This window comes from Tasmannia lanceolata, unplaced genomic scaffold (genome assembly GCF_043159265.1).
Source record: "Tasmannia lanceolata isolate RefF3 unplaced genomic scaffold, GAP_Taslan_0.1 ptg000008l, whole genome shotgun sequence".
Lineage (NCBI taxonomy): Eukaryota > Viridiplantae > Streptophyta > Magnoliopsida > Canellales > Winteraceae > Tasmannia > Tasmannia lanceolata.
In genome coordinates, this window is record NW_027518685.1 from 39,256,847 (window position 1) to 39,277,348 (window position 20,502).

General features: G+C 46.1%; 1 protein-coding gene and 1 long non-coding RNA gene across 6 annotated transcripts; both read right to left on the minus strand.

Moving 5' to 3' along the window:
• Positions 1-2,718: 2,718 nt before the first annotated feature.
• On the minus strand, positions 2,719-13,416 carry LOC143885318 (uncharacterized). Of its 5 annotated transcripts, none has more exons than XM_077389427.1 (5): positions 12,165-13,416; positions 8,061-8,173; positions 7,884-7,959; positions 4,079-7,768; positions 2,719-3,985 (listed from the first exon to the last, which is right to left on the minus strand). In XM_077389427.1, the coding sequence occupies exons 4-5, from the start codon at positions 4,431-4,433 to the stop codon at positions 2,934-2,936; spliced, it is 1,407 nt and encodes a 468-aa protein (XP_077245542.1). In that variant the 5' UTR covers positions 4,434-7,768; positions 7,884-7,959; positions 8,061-8,173; positions 12,165-13,416; the 3' UTR covers positions 2,719-2,933. The 5 variants fall into 5 exon arrangements, 4 of the variants coding, with proteins under 4 accessions (XP_077245542.1, XP_077245543.1, XP_077245545.1 ...); XM_077389428.1 differs by having other exon boundaries at positions 7,884-7,963; XM_077389430.1 differs by lacking the exon at positions 4,079-7,768 and having other exon boundaries at positions 12,165-13,408.
• Positions 13,417-14,556: 1,140 nt separating this feature from the next.
• Positions 14,557-20,230, minus strand: LOC143885319 (uncharacterized). Its single transcript, XR_013253200.1, has 2 exons — positions 19,451-20,230; positions 14,557-19,234 (listed from the first exon to the last, which is right to left on the minus strand). It is a non-coding gene; the product is annotated as an uncharacterized LOC143885319 (long non-coding RNA).
• Positions 20,231-20,502: the final 272 nt, after the last annotated feature.

Below are 20,502 nucleotides of genomic sequence, written 5' to 3' on the forward strand. Positions count from 1 at the left end.
GATGAGGCCTTAAAAGTGTTCGTTGGTCGCTTTAATAGGAAAGCCCTTCAGGTTCCCAACCTGGATCCCTCCGCGGCCACGAATGCCCTTCTGGCCGGCGCCCGATCAACTGACTTCAGACGAGCAGTGGCCCGGCGCAATCCGCAGTCCCTCGCAGACCTGGTGGCCGGGGCGGAGGAGTACATCTTGGTAGAGGAAACTCTCGCCGCCCTGGACTCTGCTAGCAGGAGAAGGCCTGAGGAGAAGAACCCTACCAAGCAGCGTAGGGATGATAAATCTCAGAAGAAGGAGAGAAGCCCTTCCCGCAAGGAGAGACGCCCTTCCCGAAAGGAGAGAAGCCCCCACCCGAGAGAGCATTACACGTGGCTGACCGCGTCCAGAGCACGTATCCTGGCAGCCATTCGGGAAGAGGATTTCATCCGGTGGCCGGAGAGGCAAACCTCGACGGGGAAAAGAAACATGTCCCAGTACTGCAGGTTCCACAAGGACCACGGCCATGACACCAATGCGTGCATTCATTTGAAGGAGGAGATCGAGCAGCTGATCAGCAGAGGGTACCTCAGAAGGTACTTAAAAAATAATGACAACAGAAGAGAGCGCAAGGACAAGCCGAGGAACAGAGGCAGAAGCCCCCGGGGCGCTCAACCTCTGGACGACCGCATCCAAGCTCCTGCCCCGGCCAGCCCCCCTCCTCAGGTACCTCAACCTCAACCTCATGGTGTTATTGGTACCATTTCAGGAGGGCCGACCGCAGGAGGAACCTCTTCATCAGCCCGCAGGACTTATGCCCGGCAGGTCAACGCCGTCCATACCTGCAGCAAGAAGGCCAGGCTAGAGAACGAGATATCCTTTTCAGATGCAGATCTCGACGGCCTGATCCTCCCGCATGATGATGCCCTGGTCATCACCATGCTGGTGGTGAACTGGGAAATGAATAAGATCTTGGTCGACAACGGGAGCTCCGCAGATATCCTCTATTTTCGCGCCTTCGAGCAGATGCTGATCGGAACTGACCGTCTGAAGCCGGCCAACTCTGATCTGTTCGGGTTCTCCGGAGAAGTTGTCAAAGTTGAAGGGCAGATCGAGCTTCCAGTTCTTATCGGGGAGCCGCCCTGCCAGTCGTTCGCCATGGTGAACTTCTTGGTGGTAAGGGCCAAGTCGGCCTACAATGCTATCCTGGGACGCCCCGGCCAGAATCTCCTCCGAGCTGTTCCCTCCGCCTATCATCAGAAGATGAAGTTCACTACACCAGGAGGTATAGGGGAAATCAGAGGGGATCAACCCCAGTCGAGGCAGTGCTATGCAGCGGCACTGAAAGGGAAGAATGCGTCCGAGTCTCTGCCAATCGAGCTGTTTGATCTAAGGGATGAAGCCCAGATCATAGTAAACGAACCGGCCGAGGACCTTATATCTATCCCTCTGTACAGCGATGACGACCAGAGGGTTGTCCAGATCGGCTCTGCCCTGTCAGAGGCCGCGCAGCAGGATCTTGATCAATAGTCTTTTCTCTTGCCTTTGAAGGCCTGTAAAGAATCTCTGTAATTAAATTTCAAAGAGAAATAAAGTGGAGTTGTCACTAAACAGTGTTCCTCACTTTTGAGTCACTAATATACGCCAGCTCCTCCAATCAAAGACTCTAAGTGTTTGCAGACTTAGCTCTCAGCCTAAGTGTTTGCAGACTTAGAGAGCGGCAGTGGTGCACTCCGGCGCGTCCAATTTGGCGTGGAGATCAGTTCCAACCATGGACCCGCCCTAGTGGAAAACCACCTCAAAGACTCTAAGTGTTTGCAGACTTAGCTCTCAGCCTAAGTGTTTGCAGACTTAGAGAGCGGCAGTGGTGCACTCCGACGCGCCCAATTTGGTGTGGAGATCAGTTCCAACCATGGACCCGCCCTAGTGGAAAACCACCTCAAAGACTCTAAGTGTTTGCAGACTTAGCTCTCAGCCTAAGTGTTTGCAGACTTAGAGAGCGGCAGTGGTGCACTCCGGCGCGTCCAATTTGGTGTGGAGATCAGTTCCAACCATGGACCCGCCCTAGTGGAAAACCACCTCAAAGACTCTAAGTGTTTGCAGACTTAGCTCTCAGCCTAAGTGTTTGCAGACTTAGAGAGCGGCAGTGGTGCACTCCGGCGCGTCCAATTTGGTGTGGAGATCAGTTCCAACCATGGACCCGCCCTATTGGAAAACCACCTCAAAGACCTGCCCGGCCTGGCCGTCCACAGCCTAAGCCGGACAGGATATGGCGCAATCGCTAGACGCCAAAAGACCTGCCCGGCCTGGCCGTCCACAGCCTAATCTGGACAGGATATGGCGCAATCGCTAGACGCCAAAAGACCTGCCCGGCCTGGCCGTCCACAGCCTAAGCCGGACAGGATATGGCACAATTGCTAGACGCCAAAAGACCTGCCCGGCCTGGCCGTCCACAGCCTAAGCCGGACAGGATATGGCGCAATCGCTAGACGCCAAAAGACCTGCCCGGCCTGGCCGTCCACAGTGTTTGCAGACTTAGCTCTCAGCCTAAGTGTTTGCAGGCTTAGAGAGCGGCACTGGTGCACTCCGGCGCATCCAATTTGGTGTGGAGATCAGTTCCAACCATGGACCCGCCCTAGTGGAAAACCACCTCAAAGACTCTAAGTGTTTGCAGACTTAGAGGGCAGGAGTGGTTTACTCCGGCTCGTCCTAATTGGCTTACAGACCAGCTCGGCCAATGACATCCGGACAACCACTCCGGCTCGGCAGAAAGACAAGGAAGCAGCACAGAAGTCATAAGTACAAAAAGCAAGGCAGCCGTATAGACAGTTGGACAAAATTGAATTTGTATTCATATTACAAAAGTGCCCTTTTCGCCGAGCTGGCTTACAAAGAATGAGCCTCATGGGCCATTACAAAAAGTACACAACCAAAAAGAAAGATAGGAGCAAGAGGGCTGCCACTCAGGCCTCCTCGTCGACCACCTCCTCGGTGACTGCCTCTGAAGTAGGGACTGCAACCTGGCCGGCCTCAGTGGTTGGGGCGGTGACCTCGGAAGCCAGAACGACTTCCTGTTCCACCTCGATGGGTTGGGAGGAGTCTGGTTCGTCTTCCTCCTCGTCCTCCCCCTCCTCCGGAGGTGCATACGGGACGGCCAGTCCGTCCAGGGAAATGTCGGGGTAAGTCTTCTTCACCTGATCGGAGCAGAAAAGGAACCCCGCCTTGTAGGCCTGGAGGCCCAGGTTGAAGAACTGTGTGTCCTTCCTCTTCTCAGTTTCCTTCACGGCCTCCCTCACTGCTGCTTTCACGGCCGCCGTGATAGCCGCCTTCTCCCTCTGATCGGCTCTCTCCTTCGCATTTAGGAGATCCTGCACGGCCTGGTTTTTGACCCTCTGCAGCTCGTCCTTCAAGCTGTTGAATGTGGCCTCTTTGATCTGGACGGCTTCGGTAAGCCTGTCCTTCTCCTTCTGGAGCTGGCTCTTCTCAGACTCTATCTGTGTGAGCGTCTCAGAGAAGAGATAACGCTTCTTGGCCATGTCCTTTGAGTACACCTGGAGTTGATAGAGGGCGGAGGTGATTGCCGCTTCGCAGGTCTCCGGCGCCTCATTCTCGACGTCCCGCCGGTCGCGCGGGAGGACGCCCTGGTACACCACTTCCGCGGCCACCCGGCTATCCCCCAGGCCGGTGTCCGTTTTCTGCACCGCCCAGTTCGGGCGGAAGACGTTGTCGCCTCTCGCCGCCGTGGCGACAGGGATGCCCAGGACCGGCCTGATGTGTTGGGGCTTTGTCACCCCTGCAGACCCGGAGCTCTGTCTGGCGAGATTTGCCCGGCTCGACTTGACGGAAAGCTTATGCGTCGCCCGGCTGCTTTTAAGTGGCTCGGCCAGTGCGGCCATTGCCGGAGTTGACTCCGGCACCTTTCTTTTCTTGCCCTTGGTTTGGGGCTGCTCCTGCGTTGGGGACGCTTGGGAGGTCTGCCTGATCTTGTCCAGCATGGACATCTGCTTCACCATTTCTGAACGCGAGAACAGAACACAGTTAGAACTATAAAAAAAAGAAAAGAAGGAACAGTTCAAAAAATAAAAGCTGGCCTAAAGAGTCTACGTACGTGCCGGCGTCGCACGACTGATCCCGAGCGCTACCAGGACGGCCTCCCCGGAGAACTCCGAGCAGTTTATTTGACAACGCTTCAGCTCTTCTCTGATCAGAGCGAAGGTCATGTGGTCGTAACCCTCAAGGGCTGGTTTCTGACTAAGGTTCTGGGTATCCGGCGTTCTCCATTCTAACAAGAACGGCCAGTGGGAGCCCGGCTCGGTGTCCCTAGCGTAGAAAAACCTGTTCTTCCATGTGTGAATGGAAGTAGGTATGCCAGTGATCATTTTCACTTCGGGCCGTTGGCTGATGTAGATCCAGCCGCCGTCCTTGTGCCTCTTCAGGTGCGCACACATCCTGAAGAAGGGCATGGTGGGGTTCCTACGGAGACGAACTCCCAAAAGATAAAGAAAGCCGATCAGCGTCCTCCAAGAGTTCGGCACGACCTGTGTAACCGCCAGCCCGTAGTACCTCAGCACATCGACAAAAAATGGATGCAAGGGAAGCCTGAGCCCGGCCCGGAAGGCTTCTTCTTATAGGCAGAGATCTGCACTATCGTTGCTGGCCCGGTCCCCTTCAACGGCCGCCCTCAAAGTGTACCGGTCAGGGATACAGTATTTGTCCCTGACGGCCTGAAGTTTGCCCGGCCCCAGACGGTTCACCTCGCGCAGGGCCCCGATGTTGTACTGCGGATTCGCCTCCATCCGTGCCTCCGCTATCACCTCGATGGGCGCGCGGCGAACGAGGAACTACCGCCTCAACGTCTTCTTCGTCGCCACTGGTTTCTACCCGGTGCGGTCCGTCCCCACGGACCGGGATTGTGTCTAAGTCCACAATCACTTCCTCCCCGCTCTTCTCGTCTACAATTATTATCTCTTCGTCCTCAACACCGGCCTCCGTAGGAGAGGCCGGCCTCGTCCTCTCCGACGCCCCGGACCCCATACTACTGGTCGAACCGGGCTCCTCTGAGCCAGAGTCCGACTCCGAACTAGTGCTAGACATTAAAAGGGGAGAAAAAAAAAGCTAAAAGAAATTACCGAACTGAAGTGTTGACCGAAGATCTCCGGGCTCACTAATCCGAAGCGGGCAGAAATTTGAATAGCCGAGCAAAAGAGGAGGAGAGTAAAATGTGAAAAGTGAAAAATGAGGAGTAAAACTCCGGTATATATAGGCTGGGAAGAGCGGGAAAAATCCCGCCCTTTTCCCACCAGCCAGAGTGCGCCACGTCACCTACCGCATTAAATGCGCCGTCCGCATTAAATGCGCCGTCCGCATTAAATGCGAGGCACAAGTACCAAAGTGATTAGGCGACAAAAGACCTGCCCGGCCTGGCCGTCCAGCGCCTTAGCCGGACAGGATATGGCGTAATAGCTAGGCGACAAAAGACCTGCCCGGCCTGGCCGTCCACAGCCTAAGCCGGACAGGATATGGCGCAATCGCTAGACGCCAAAAGACCTGCCCGGCTTGGCCGTCCAGCGCCTAAGCCGGACAGGATATGGCGCAATCGCTAGGCGCCAAAAGACCTGCCCGGCCTGGCCGTCCAGCGCCTAAGCCGGACAGGATATGGCGCAATCGCTAGGCGACAAAAGACCTGCCCAGCCTGGCCGTCCAGCGCCTTAGCTGGACAGGATATGGCGCAATCGCTAGACGCCAAAAGACCTGCCCGGCCTGGCCGTCCAGCGCCTAAGCCGGACAGGATATGGCGCAATCGCTAGATGCCAAACGACCTGCCCGGCCTGGCCGTCCACAGCCTAAGCCGGACAGGATATCTGCCCGGCCATGACGCCCAGGAGGTTTGGCCGGCCAGACTTCTGGTCCAAATTTTGGCCGGACTGGATAGCCCAGAGGCTCCTGTCCGGCTGTGCTCCTTCAGGCCAAGCTTCAAGGCCGGACCAGGCCGCCCGGAGGCCCCTGTCCGGCCGCGGTTTCTTCTGGTCCAGTCTGAGGCCGGCCCCAGCTGCCCAGAGGCCTTAAGGCCGGCCGGATGCTGTTTTAACCCTCTTTTTGCTTCCCCTAGCCACTGTCACGACTCGGAGAACCAGGGGGCAACTGATGGGGTCCAAAATCTGCAACCAATCGGCTGTTGACACGTGGCCCTTACAAGGACCACTGCAAAGCCAACACCTGTCCCTGCTAGGTATGACACCTGGACCAATCGGGGACTTCCACCTGCCCCTCCTAGGTATGAAACCTGGTCCATACAGGGGCTACCACCTGTCCTGGACAGGTGGCTCAGGATCACTATAAATAGCCCTCATTTGTGCTAAGGTGAGGGATCTGAGATCAAAACCCTAAGCTTTTTGCTCTGACATTGCTCTGCACTCCTGCTCATACTGACTTGAGTGTCGAAGCGCCCGTCCGGAGCACCACTCCGGGTTGGTCTTCTGACCCTTTGTATCCTTGTCTGTGCCCTTGTGCAGCGCAGGACTCCATTAGCCCTTCAGCTGTGGCTTGCCAGATCAGCCCTTCCGGCCCTACCATAACCTGTTACCAATTTTAGACCTAACACTTCTCATTGTTGGAATCACCATTTCTGACATTTCTGGCATGCCTTGAGCGGGTTGCTTCTGTACCCAAAAATTCTTTCCCCTACCAGAGAACGAAAGGGGAAACTCGAAGGAATTGCCTTACAAATCGAAATCGATGTCAACTGTACAAATATAAATATATGACATTTAATTGCAATTTAATCACCTATTGGTGTCTCTTGGACCCTCATAACAACAAAACTCTGTGGACCAAACAAACCATATGGTCCACAACCACCAGACCTAAGTGGAGCTATACTCTATTGCCTCCACCTATAATCAAGCACCACTGCACCACCACACTACTCCCTACTTCTTCCTCCCACAAAAGAGCAAAAGTACTTCCAAATATATATTTTTATGTTTCTGGGCTCTACAAACTAGAAACACATTTACACTCATCTCTCCATTGTCAAAAATAAGCAATAGAGAGAGTTGCTGGAAACCTATGACATGAGAAATGAAATATGGCATGACTATGTCACGAATGCAATTTTACTATTAATAGTGTATTGTACTCATTTTTTGCATCATAAGTGGAAACCCTCGCTCTGTGAGTTCATCTTTTAAATACATGCCACAAACATTCAATTTGGGGAGAATCAAATGTAAGCCCTTATGTGGGTAACTGATCATAGATCAGTGATCTAGATTGAAGAGGGGGTTTAGTGTGAAATTACTGGATTTATCCATTGACTGATTGACCAAGTGATCAATAAAAGGTATAAGGGTAATCAGTGCATCTTATCATAATTACACATGGATCTTTTATTGTAGCCCTAGGTTTAAATATGTCAGGATTAGTAGTTGATTAAACTTATTAGAGGTCTTCCATGCGTGGAACACTAGCAGCTTTTTTTCTACAAATACAGGGGTTGATCTCTGCTGCCATCTAACTGATCATACGAAGATCTTTCCCATCAGAAATCTGATCATCCAGAGAGGCGGTAGAAGATCCAGCCCAGATGGACCATCCCAAATGGCCGATCAAGGTGAGTTTAACCTTCTTTGTATTCTAGATTAATTGAATGGTAAGTATATTAAATTTTTCGTACCTCACAGGTTACACCATAACATACTGAAATCTAGTCCACTAATAAAAAAACTACTAGAAGGCACATGACTATTTATTTTTACAGGTAGCACTTTAAATGAAAAAAAATTCACATCTCGGAAGCCTGAATAAAGAAAGCAAGGATGGTATCAGACATTTATAATATCATAACTTGAAAAGCAGAAGCCACATAAGTAGAGAGCTTCATAATAGCTGAGAACTAATGTACGGCAAATTACCCTTTCATGTTAGTCCGCCCATATGTTGTTTTCAAGCCCACAACACCACAGAGCGAAGACGGAATTCGAATCGAACCTGCCTTTCACAAAGAAAATGCACTATTAGTTAGGACCAACATTACCAAAGGCCACTTAGTTATAACTTATAAATCTAACAAATAATTATTTAATTAGAACCTCTGCCATCCGTTCCTAGAGCAGCTGGCCATAGTCCAGAGGCTACAATTGCTGCAGGGCCTGAGGAAGATCCACCTGTGTACCTTTCAATAGAGTGTGGGTTTCTTGTTGTTCTGTTACAAAATAATTATTTCAGAAGTGACAAATCAGCCAAATATTCTTGCATGTTACAATGCCATAGGAACAATTAAACTTTCAGAGGCATAGCACATAAATATTCAATATGAAATGAAATAATGGTACCGAGAAGCCCAAAAATATATATAAATTTACCACTATCTCAGATCGGCTTGTAAAAAGGATCCGTTCATCAAAGTTTCTAGAAATTCAGATCTAAAGCAACGGAAGAATAAAATAGCTCAGAACAATAAGAGTCATCGCCCAAGCTATCAATCCAAAGATCTAATGATTGAATTCTAGAGTAAGGTCTCAAACCCAAGATATGATATAAAAGATGGATTCATAAAGGATCTAGGAAGTTGAAATTTCTTTCCATGTTTCAATCTGCTGTTTCCTAGGGTGCCCATTGTTCGTTCTTGTTACTGGTCTAAGAACTGCTTGAATCAAATAATGTTAGATAGAGAAATAATAAAAAGTTTGTAAGTTGTTGATGTTGTCCTCAGTTCCTCACTATAGTTGTATCCCTCCTAGATGTAAATAATGCCCTCAAGCACACGCACTGTACTTGACTGGTTCAAACTGTTTCAATCCGTTCGAAGTCCTCTCCTTTCTTCCTTCTCACAAGAGAGTTTTCAAAGGCTTCTTCTGACTAAGAAGGAAATGGGTCTCTTTCAAAAGAAAGTCCTATTTTCTTTTATACAAAACTTAACTGGGATAAATCGCATGAATTGTAGGAATCGTAATATTTACGATTTAATAGTATTTACAATTCGGAAATCTCACGATCCATACAAATTAAGATTCAATCATGGGATTCAAATTGAAATGCATAAGATTTGATTTGAATCGTAAATCGAACGATTTTCAAAACGATGGGAACATTTACTAATGTAAATGCATAACCCTATGTAAAAGATCTTGTCCAAGTCTCCTGCATAATCTGAATCCATATAGCCTGTCAAGCCATCTTCAATTTCTTCTCATGCCATACACCAAGCCAAAACTCATACTTCCCTTTAAGTATGTGATAATCCACTTCAGTACACTCCAATGATCCTTTCAGGCAGGAAGCCCCAGAAGTTTGTCCCATTTCACAAGACGCCTGAACATACCACACAGAGCTAAGACCGTCGTGTCAATATCTGGGGTTTCAGTTAAGGAAACGAGCACCTCAAAGGGACCTATCTTGTAGTTCCCTTTAAGTATCTGATAATCCACTTCAGTACACTCCAATGCTCCTTTCAGGCAGGAAGCCCCAGAAGTTTGTCCCATTTCACAAGACGCCTGAACGTACCACACAGAGCTAAGACCGTCGTGTCAACATCTGGGGTTTCAGTTAAGGAAACGGAAACGAGCACCTCAAAGGGGCCTATCACCACCTGTGGTACCCTGTCCCGCGAGAGGGGTGGGGCGCGAGCCGCCGCGCTCTCTCTCTTGGTCTCTCGTACCCACGCGATTGGCGTGTGCATTTTAATGTTGATTTGAATTAATCTTTCCTGTGAACTTGGGATCACTAAGGCAATCCGAATTCCACACGAAAGAGACTGACAGAGTCGCCACCTAGATGTGGGATCTAGGACCCGTAATTAACCAGAAATCTAGACTCGCTACCTGGTTACGAGAATGGAAGGTATGGGGAGTTATCCGCCACATGCACCATTCCTGCCCGATAATCGGTCTTCGATTCCAAAAGCTAACTCTTTTAAATTTATTTTAAATGGCTCATTCAACTCTATGTTAAAGTGCGAACTAAGTGACATGCATCCTAACATCTAATTTCAATGTGAATCCTAAATGTGTATCTTGATTTATTAATTTGTCTGGATTCAATCGAAGTGAAAGTTCTCATAAAATTCTAATTTCATGGAAAGTCCTAAGTGATTTGATTAAGCATTTACAAGAAAATTAATATACAAAACACCACAATTTGTTGTGGTGCCGACTCGCGGGTGGTATGCCGTCAGACATCCAAGCTGCCTACGTACCCAAGCCTCACTGGGATCAGAGTCGACGTAGTTCGGTGCACCTAAGCTAAGCTACATATGCCTAAATCAACTAGGACACCGATCTAGACGGGATTGACTGTTTCAACAGTTTTAAGAGAAGTTATTTAATTCAAGTTGAGGATTTTATTATCTTAGGATTTCATCGAAGATGCTATATGATCCTATCTAAATGCAAGTTGTCCCTTAGACTAATGCAGGTTAGCCTACATCCTAGTTTACTAGGCTTGTCCTAGGGAAAAACTGGATGACTAGTGTAACTTGACCTATGGCACGGTTGCTATACATAGCAAGCGTCCGTGATGAGGCTGGACTCCTAACTCTAGGACTCCCTAAAACTTAGGACACAACACGACACGACACCATTGTTCCTAAATTGGGCTCTAAGGGTTCTTACGACGGAAACCATAATCCAATGGTTCCGAGAGACACGAGATGAATCGAGATGATGAATAGTGTGAGGGAATGGGAAAGATAGAGAAAGGTGCGACTGAACTTGGGAGTGCCAAATTGCCTACGTACCCCGTGATGGGGATCAAGCCACACGTAGTTCCACTGGGGAGGTTACTTGGATTTTGGAAAACAGAATTGGTATTTGGATCAGGAATCGGGTTTGTATTTGAGCATTGGACTTGAGATTCAGAAACATTGATTTAGCAATGGGATTTTGGAATTGGGAATTTGCATCAAAGAATTGAGCATATAGGAATCATCAAGGGTTTGAATTTTGGGAATTCAAAATGGGCGGGCTTATGAGATTCGGCCAAATGGATTCAGACATGCGACTCAGATTGTGTTGGGATATGACTTGGTTAGGCAAAAGGGAGGAAGTTCTATTAGGTGTAAACGGGCATTAGTAGAATAGGGGAATGACTCGGTTGTGACATGGAAGGCCGCCACTTGGTCGAATGCGACTCGGTTGCATTGGGATGGGTTGATTAAGGAATTGGATTGAGTCAACTAAGGGGAGAGTCCAATCGGTTAAAGAGGTTGAGCATACTCGACTAGAGAGTTGGGTCAACTCGACTAGGGAGGTTGGCTAGAGTTGACTCAGTTGAGCTGGGTTGGGATCCCACTTGGTTGGATTGTATTGGGGCGATTTGACTTAAGCTGCAGGTGGCCTGGCTGGGTTAGATTTAATGTAACCAGATTTATGGATAAATGGTGTGCCTCAGTGAGTGGACAAAGGTATGGCTTGGGTTGATGTGACTCGGTTATAGGGTTTAAGGCTTATGGGTATGGGGTTTAGTGAGTTGGGTCTAAGTTAGGAGCAAACCCGAGACTAGCCATGGTCTAACCAGGAGGAAGCAGGGTACAAACCAGGGTGCGGACCAGGGTGCACCAGGGTGCGAACCAGCAGGGAACCAGGGTGCGAACCAGCAGGGGAACCAGGGTGCAACCAGCAGGGAACCTGGGTGCAACCAGCAGCGAACCTGGGTGCAACCAGGGTCTAACCAGAGTGCGAACCAGCAGGGAACCAGGGTGCGAACCAGTATCGAACCTGGGTGCAACCAGCAACGAACCTGAGTGCAACCAGGGTCTAACCAGAGGCTAACCAGGGGGAACCAGGGTGTGAACCAGGGTACGAACCAGAGTACAACCAGGGGCTGGCCAGGGTGCGAACCAGGGTGCGAATTAGTAGGGAACCAGAGTGCGAACCAGCAGGGAACCAGGGTGCGAACCAGCAGGGAACCAGGGTGCAACCAGTATCGAACCTGGGTGCAACCAGCAGCGAACCTGGGTGCAACCAGGAGCTAACCAGAGGCTAACCAGGGGGAACCAGGGTGTGAACCATTAGGGAAAAATAAAAATGAAGATCAGATGGGTTAAGAGAAGAGGGAAACATGTATAACTTCAAAGTCTACCATCAAGAAGAATATGAGTAAAGATTGATCCTAGATGCTTCCTAACATGGTTTTTCTTTTAAAGTAAAAGATATGCATGAAAACAGACCCTACATAAAATTGAAATAAATGCCTACCTCTTTGAAAACCCACTTTGTGTTTGATTTTTCTTTGATGTTAATTCCTTGAAGATGATTCCTTGCTTGATAATGACCGCTTTTGATATATATCACCCAACGTATAAAATCACCCGATCCGGCAAGGATGGCCGAACCCTTGAAGAGATGAGGGAGAGGGATGAATTTTCTAAGAGAGGGGTTCTTTTTCTTCTCCTCTTGGATGGTGGGATGAGAGGGTATTTATAGGAGAATGGGATAGGAGGTTAGGTGAGGTTAGGTGGTTTTGGATGGTTAGGATGAGAGGATGAGGTTAGGTAAGGTTAGGTGAGGTTAGGTAAGGTTAGGTGAGGTTAGGTGAGGTTAGGTGAGGTTTGGATGGTTAGGATGAGAGGAGAGGTTAGGTGAGGTTAGGTGAGGTTTGGATGGTTAGGATGAGAGGAGAGGTTAGGTGGTTTTGGATGGTTAGACCCAGGTCAAGATCTGCCATTGATCTAACGATTTACGGAAATCGGGTCTCGGAATGGAATCAGGGTCCGGGCTATGAAGTGACCCTAGCTTATTTTGTCCTGATTGATGATCCGTAAAGTCAGATCAAGATATTAATGACCTAAAACATATAAATCAATGATAGAGGGGGTTCTCACATGGATTTAACACACTAAATTCACCAATCAGGGTATTTTTCAATTTTTCGGATCTAATCATCTCACCAGGTACATCTCTTTATCATTTTGTTTTTTCAAAAAATTTGAGGATGGATCAATATATTAGGTTATTGTTGGTTAAAGTAAAGCAAAATGTGGGTGTCTACAGATGCCCCTCTTTGGTAGAGACGACGTAGTCATCGAATACCAAAGTCAAAATGACAGAACCATTTTGCGTAGCTTTAATCGACAAAGAACTCTCTAGACACAATGTACCCTAATATAATGCAAGACCTTAGATGAAATCCTAGAATTGGAATGCAATAAAACAAACCCGCTGCGGTGCCGCTGGCAACGAGAGAAATGGGATACCATTTTCAAATGGATTTTCGGAGGGAAAGGAATATCGCTTTTGAACAGCTTCAGAGGAAATGAGGCGTCATTTTCAAATGGTCTCAGAGAGAATAATGGATGACTTTTGAAAGATTCTTAATGAAAATGCAGCATCATTTTTGAATGGGCTTGGGCAAGATAAAATACCGTATTTATACGGATTCCAAGGAAATGAGACATCATAGTTGTATGATGTTCAAAGGGTATAAGAGATCATTGTTGTATGGATTTGAAGAGAATGAAATACCGTATTTGTACGGATTCCAAGGAAATGAGACATCATAGTTGTATGATGTTCAAAGGGGATAAGAGACCATAGTTGTATGGACTCGAAGAGAATGAAATACCGTATTTGTACGGATTCCAAGGAAATGAGACATCATAGTTGTATGATGTTCAAAGGGTATAAGAGATCAAAGTTGTATGGACTCGAAGAGAATGAAATACCGTATTTGTACGGATTCCAAGGAAATGAGACATCATAGTTGTATGATGTTCAAAAAGGATAAGAGACCATAGTTGTATGGACTTGAAGAGAATGAAATACCGTATTTGTACGGATTCCAAGGAAATGAGACATCATAGTTGTATGATGTTCAAAGGGGATAAGAGACCATAGTTGTATGGACTCGAAGAGAATGAAATACCGTATTTGTACGGATTCCAAGGAAATGAGACATCATAGTTGTATGATGTTCAAAGGGTATAAGAGACCATAGTTGTATGGACTCGAAGAGAATGAAATACCGTATTTGTAAGGATTCCAAGGAAATGAGACATCATAGTTGTATGATGTTCAAAGGGGATAAGAGACCATAGTTGTATGGACTCGAAGAGAATGAAATACCGTATTTGTACGGATTCCAAGGAAATGAGACATCATAGATGTATGATGTTCAAAGAGGATAAGAGACCATAGTTGTATGGACTCGAAGAAAAGAGGCACCGTTCACAAACGGGCTCAAGGAGAAGACAAGACCATTCACAAATGGACTCGAGAAATGAGGCCCCGTTCACAAACGGGCTCGAAGAATTTAGAGATTTTTTATGAACTTGAATTTGACGTAGGATTGGATTTTTTTTTTTTTTTTTTTTTTAATTAAGGATTTGGATTTGATAAATTTTTTTATTTTTGGAAAATGAGGTACCGTCCGCAAACGGGCTCAAGGAGAAGATGAGACCATTCACAAATGGCCTCGAGAACAGAGGCACCGTTCACAAACGGGCTCAAAGAGGACATTAGAGCATTCACAAATGGACTCAGAGAATGAGAAACCTGTTCACAAACGGGTTCAAGGAGAAGACGAGACCATTCACAAATGGACTCGAGAAATGAGGCACCTTTCACAAAAGGGCTCAAAGAGGACATGAGATTTTTCATGAACTTGAATTTGACGTAAGATTGGATTTGTTTGAATCGGGGATTGGATTTGATGAATTTTGGATTTTTTTTTTTTTTTTTTTTTTTGAACTCAATGAAATCGGGGACATTATAGATCGTGCCCAGTAAAGATATTGGAAACCAAGACTTTGACGAATGATGAGACGACCAACCTTATGAACGAAGAACCATTAGTAACAAGAATGGATTAGGAACACTTTTATGAAACTTCAACAAGATTTTTCTCAATGAGACTGTTGGTCTTGTCTTCTGGGGATTTTGATAACTGAAACCTTGAACAAGACATTTGAGATTGGTAATTTAGAACAATGGCTCTCTCGGATATAATCATGGAAAAGTGAGATTTGCCTCTTGACAGGTGTTTAGATAAATATTTCTTGACCAGGATAGTATTTAACAAACTGGAAGGAGATTCCGAATTTTAATGGTTCGTCTTTCTGAGAAATTGGCTCAACCACCATTGCATCTGGGGCTCTTCCAAGCTTAAGGTGCCTTCCTGGGGTATGATCTTTTTACGGAAGCTGGGCTTTCTGATGTTTCTACTTCTGAACTCTTCTGAGTTGATCTTCTTTGAAATGTAGCTGTTTGACTAGATTCTCGAACCCTTTCAGGTATAATTGCAGGGAGCTGCCTAGGCCGGGCCTCCTTCACCAAGACAGTTACATCATTTGGACATAGGAACGACGATTGACTCTTTCTAAAGAGAAAACTTAGATGAAAGGCACTACTCAAAGGATTGAGCAGCCCTGAAGGAGTGAACTTAGAATGACAAAGATTGACTAACTACACTGACAGACACAGTAATGCTTCTGACTTAGTTAACGTTTTATTTGGTAAGTCTATCCTTTCGAGGAATGCTTTTTTTTTTTTTTTGAAATAATAAACACTGGACTTCTTCCTTGAAACAGTAATGCCTCAAGAATTTAATTACGACCCCTAAGATTGCTTAGCTTCAATGCCCCCAGTTTTGAGGATATCACTTGAATTTGCTTGAACTTCAGTTGATCTTCAGTCTTGATACCGGCTGTAGCCTTCTTGTAATGATTCTCTTACCGTGACCAAGTCACCTCTTCGGGGTTTTTAACTTGGCGGACCGCGCTAACCTTAACTTTTGCCTGAACCACCTTTCTAGGTTTTCGATCCAGCAGGCTATCCCCTTAGCTTTTGCCTAAGCTGCCCTTTCGGGTTTTCAACTTAGCAGGGGAATGATCTTAAATTTTGCCTAGACCGCCCTTTCAGGTTTTCAGTCTAGCAGATCTTCAAACTCCGTTATTTTTCTTATTCATCATCATTTCATTTTTTTATTGTATCTCAGGACCTAGCTCATTAGTTCTGAACACCAGAAGGACTTTTATAGGTAGGATAGGGTTTTTCAAAGAATGGCTTAAGGCTCAACAAAGATTTCGACCGAACCTGTGAACAGGTTGCCTACATATCCCAAGGTAGGAATCAGGTCGTGTGTAGGTCAAGGCGAATGCCCCTAGTTTGAAGATAAATTGTTTGAAGGTTAATTGATTTTTCTTTTTTCTTTTCTTTCTGGAATAATTAACTTCTCTTCTTTTGGAACTTGTCCCTCTTTTTTTTTTTTTGGAACGATTGATTTTTCTTTTTCTTTTCTTTTTTTTGAATCGACCGAATTCGGTTTAACCGAGCTGCCTACGTACCCCAGTGTAGGGATCAGGTCTCGCGTAGTTCGGGGGCGAATGCCCCGAGTTTGATGGGTTTTCAAGAAAATTTTACTCAGGCTCGAAGGGTTTGCAATCGGTATTCTTTTGACGTTGGGTTCTGATTTTGGGATTTATTCGGCCAAAGGAGGCCTTCTGATGTTCAAATTGGGAATCGATCCAGGTTACTAGAGTCCCTCTGGTACTGATTATTTATTTATTATTATTTTTCTCTTTTGTTTTTTTTTTTCGCGGAGTTTGACGGCATTTCCAGGTAAGAGATAATGGATCTTCTTCTTTCAAGATTCTAATACGTGCTTTTGACTTTCATAGAGCGAAACTTGTTCTTTGACATCCTCCATCTATGGATTCGTACTCTCGATATCTGATGATCACTTTTCATTGTTTGCTCTTGAACTTTTCATCTTGAATTTGTTGGCTTTATGTTATGAATTTGAGAACCAAGGTCATTGATTAGAAATATGAAAGTTGTTTCCGCTCTATGCCCCTTGTATAGCATATATCTTCTCACTTTCTTCATTTTCTTTGAGCTTTCCATCTATGTCTTGCCCCTGGTATCGGTTGTAGCTTTTCTAGACAATCTTCTTATTCTTGAAATAATTTTATCAATTCTTCACACTCTTTAGAGGGTAATGTATTTTCAATCGGCATTCACTGAATCAAAGTTTCAGTGCCAGTGTTTATCATTTCAATTTCATCTTTGAAAGGTTGGGATTGGCGCTCCTCCTCTCGTTCAAGTAATTGCTGTGACTCAAGTGGAGTTTCGTCAATTTTGTCCTCATTTGAGGAGGGAGTCTTATTTTAAGATCAGAAGCACACTTAAGAAACAGACACAAGTGAACTTTTTGGAACTGACTGAAATTTTATTTAAAGAAAAGCTATTACATCAGACGACCTATCCTGAACATGCTCAGGATTCACAACTCTAAATAAGAAAGGGAAACAGAAGATAACTTGCCTGGACTAGGCATTGACCTTTAACTGTAAGACCGGACTCAACAATTATACTGACCATGATGACTGACTCAACATAAAATAGTAAGTGACTAAAACTTTAACTGCTGCAACTGTTTAGCGTTGAAGGCTCGGCGAAGGCTTGTTCGTTCTGAACATCATCATGGCTGATACTTTCAATTTTGGACAATGATGACTGATTCGCATAGGGAAATGCCCCTAGCTCAAGGATTCTGAGAGTAAACTCTGAAGGATTTAGCAGAAATATTCTTGAAAAAGGTAGCCCCTAGAGGAGGAAGAGATCAAGGGTACAGGCAAGATTGGATCATCAAGATTGCACGATCAAATGATTGAGACACAATTTCCGCCAATGAAGACACAATCGAATCCCACAAAAGACGAATGATAGACACATGATCAAAAGATGAGATTGCATAGGATTACTTTCAACGGATAGATCATGAATGACTAATCCTATGAGATCTTTGGAAATGATGGGATTTATATCCTAACCCAAAGGGAAATTTTTTTTTTCACATTTTATCAGTGTTACCTGAAGGCATCAACCCTAATCCTAATCAAGCGGAGTGGAGAGAGGATCTCGACTCATGACTTTGTTCGTGTACCTAGGACCGATCGTAGCCATTGGAAGATGGTCTACGGCCTAATCTAGACACAAATAGGTAGGATATCCTAAACTAGGCTCACACACGTGATACACATGTGTTCGTATACTACATGCATGTGTGGGTTAATCTAGGGGTAAGGCCAAGAGTTCCCTTAGCGCGAATCCCTGTTCGATATACTGTACCAGTGTCCGGCGTATCAGTACGTGAACAAGAGATCCGTTTACGTACCATACAGGTACTAGGCTAAGGGTGGAATGCTTCTCTAGCACAGAGGCACCAGGTGATGAAATCCCAGTCAACCATGCTAGATAACACTCCGGGTTCCTAAAATAGGATGTGTGTGTACGTGAGATGCAAGGGTTTAGATGCAAGTGATGTAGGTGTGTGCAATATGTTTGCGCAATCTATGATGCCTTCAGGTTTTGTTAGATTAAGTTCAAGTAAAATGTGATGAGAAACTAAAACAAGACAAACTAATCTAACAAGTATAGAGTTTTTATGAGCCAGTTAAATTAAATTCAAATGAATTATCTTTTGAAATTTTAATGAAGTTAGGTGGTCCCCAGCAGAGTCGCCAAACTGTGGTACCCTGATCCCGCGAGAGGGGTGGGGCGCGAGCCGCCGCGCTCTCTCTCAACTCGACTAGGGAGGTTGGCTAGAGTTGACTCAGTTGAGCTGGGTTGGGATCCCACTTGGTTGGATTGTATTGGGGCGATTTGACTTAAGCTGCAGGTGGCCTGGCTGGGTTAGATTTAATGTAACCAGATTTATGGATAAATGGTGTGCCTCAGTGAGTGGACAAAGGTATGGCTTGGGTTGATGTGACTCGGTTATAGGGTTTAAGGCTTATGGGTATGGGGTTTAGTGAGTTGGGTCTAAGTTAGGAGCAAACCCGAGACTAGCCATGGTCTAACCAGGAGGAAGCAGGGTACAAACCAGGGTGCGGACCAGGGTGCACCAGGGTGCGAACCAGCAGGGAACCAGGGTGCGAACCAGCAGGGGAACCAGGGTGCAACCAGCAGGGAACCTGGGTGCAACCAGCAGCGAACCTGGGTGCAACCAGGGTCTAACCAGAGTGCGAACCAGCAGGGAACCAGGGTGCGAACCAGTATCGAACCTGGGTGCAACCAGCAACGAACCTGGGTGCAACCAGGGTCTAACCAGAGGCTAACCAGGGGGAACCAGGGTGTGAACCAGGGTACGAACCAGAGTACAACCAGGGGCTGGCCAGGGTGCGAACCAGGGTGCGAATTAGTAGGGAACCAGAGTGCGAACCAGCAGGGAACCAGGGTGCGAACCAGCAGGGAACCAGGGTGCAACCAGTATCGAACCTGGGTGCAACCAGCAGCGAACCTGGGTGCAACCAGGAGCTAACCAGAGGCTAACCAGGGGGAACCAGGGTGTGAACCATTAGGGAAAAATAAAAATGAAGATCAGATGGGTTAAGAGAAGAGGGAAACATGTATAACTTCAAAGTCTACCATCAAGAAGAATATGAGTAAAGATTGATCCTAGATGCTTCCTAACATGGTTTTTCTTTTAAAGTAAAAGATATGCATGAAAACAGACCCTACATAAAATTGAAATAAATGCCTACCTCTTTGAAAACCCACTTTGTGTTTGATTTTTCTTTGATGTTAATTCCTTGAAGATGATTCCTTGCTTGATAATGACCGCTTTTGATATATATCACCCAACGTATAAAATCACCCGATCCGGCAAGGATGGCCGAACCCTTGAAGAGATGAGGGAGAGGGATGAATTTTCTAAGAGAGGGGTTCTTTTTCTTCTCCTCTTGGATGGTGGGATGAGAGGGTATTTATAGGAGAATGGGATAGGAGGTTAGGTGAGGTTAGGTGGTTTTGGATGGTTAGGATGAGAGGATGAGGTTAGGTAAGGTTAGGTGAGGTTAGGTAAGGTTAGGTGAGGTTAGGTGAGGTTAGGTGAGGTTTGGATGGTTAGGATGAGAGGAGAGGTTAGGTGAGGTTAGGTGAGGTTTGGATGGTTAGGATGAGAGGAGAGGTTAGGTGGTTTTGGATGGTTAGACCCAGGTCAAGATCTGCCATTGATCTAACGATTTACGGAAATCGGGTCTCGGAATGGAATCAGGGTCCGGGCTATGAAGTGACCCTAGCTTATTTTGTCCTGATTGATGATCCGTAAAGTCAGATCAAGATATTAATGACCTAAAACATATAAATCAATGATAGAGGGGGTTCTCACATGGATTTAACACACTAAATTCACCAATCAGGGTATTTTTCAATTTTTCGGATCTAATCATCTCACCAGGTACATCTCTTTATCATTTTGTTTTTTCAAAAAATTTGAGGATGGATCAATATATTAGGTTATTGTTGGTTAAAGTAAAGCAAAATGTGGGTGTCTACACCACCATATGAAAAGGGCCCTTTGAAACCACTTATTTGCACCAACCAATGCTCCACACCTCTACCACAAACAACCATTGGTAGATTGATTCTCTTTCATACTCTGCAAGTCATTGTCCTCCAATTCGGATTCTCCTCCCCTTGAACCTGCACTGGGTTACGAACATCAACCCTATAATTAATCGCTCCTCTAAATTACCTTTGTAAGCATGAAGGAACCTCCATGTCAGTAGAGCTAGAGAATGGAGATGAACAACCA

Coding starts and splice junctions, on each gene's coding strand:
- LOC143885318 (XM_077389427.1), bottom strand. CDS start 4,433: ATGCCCTTCTTCAGGATGTGTGCGCACCTGAAGAGGCACAAGGACGGC. Junction 3,986..4,078: donor CAGTCGTGCGACGCCGGCAC/GTACGTAGACTC, acceptor TCTCGCGTTCAG/AAATGGTGAAGCAGATGTCC.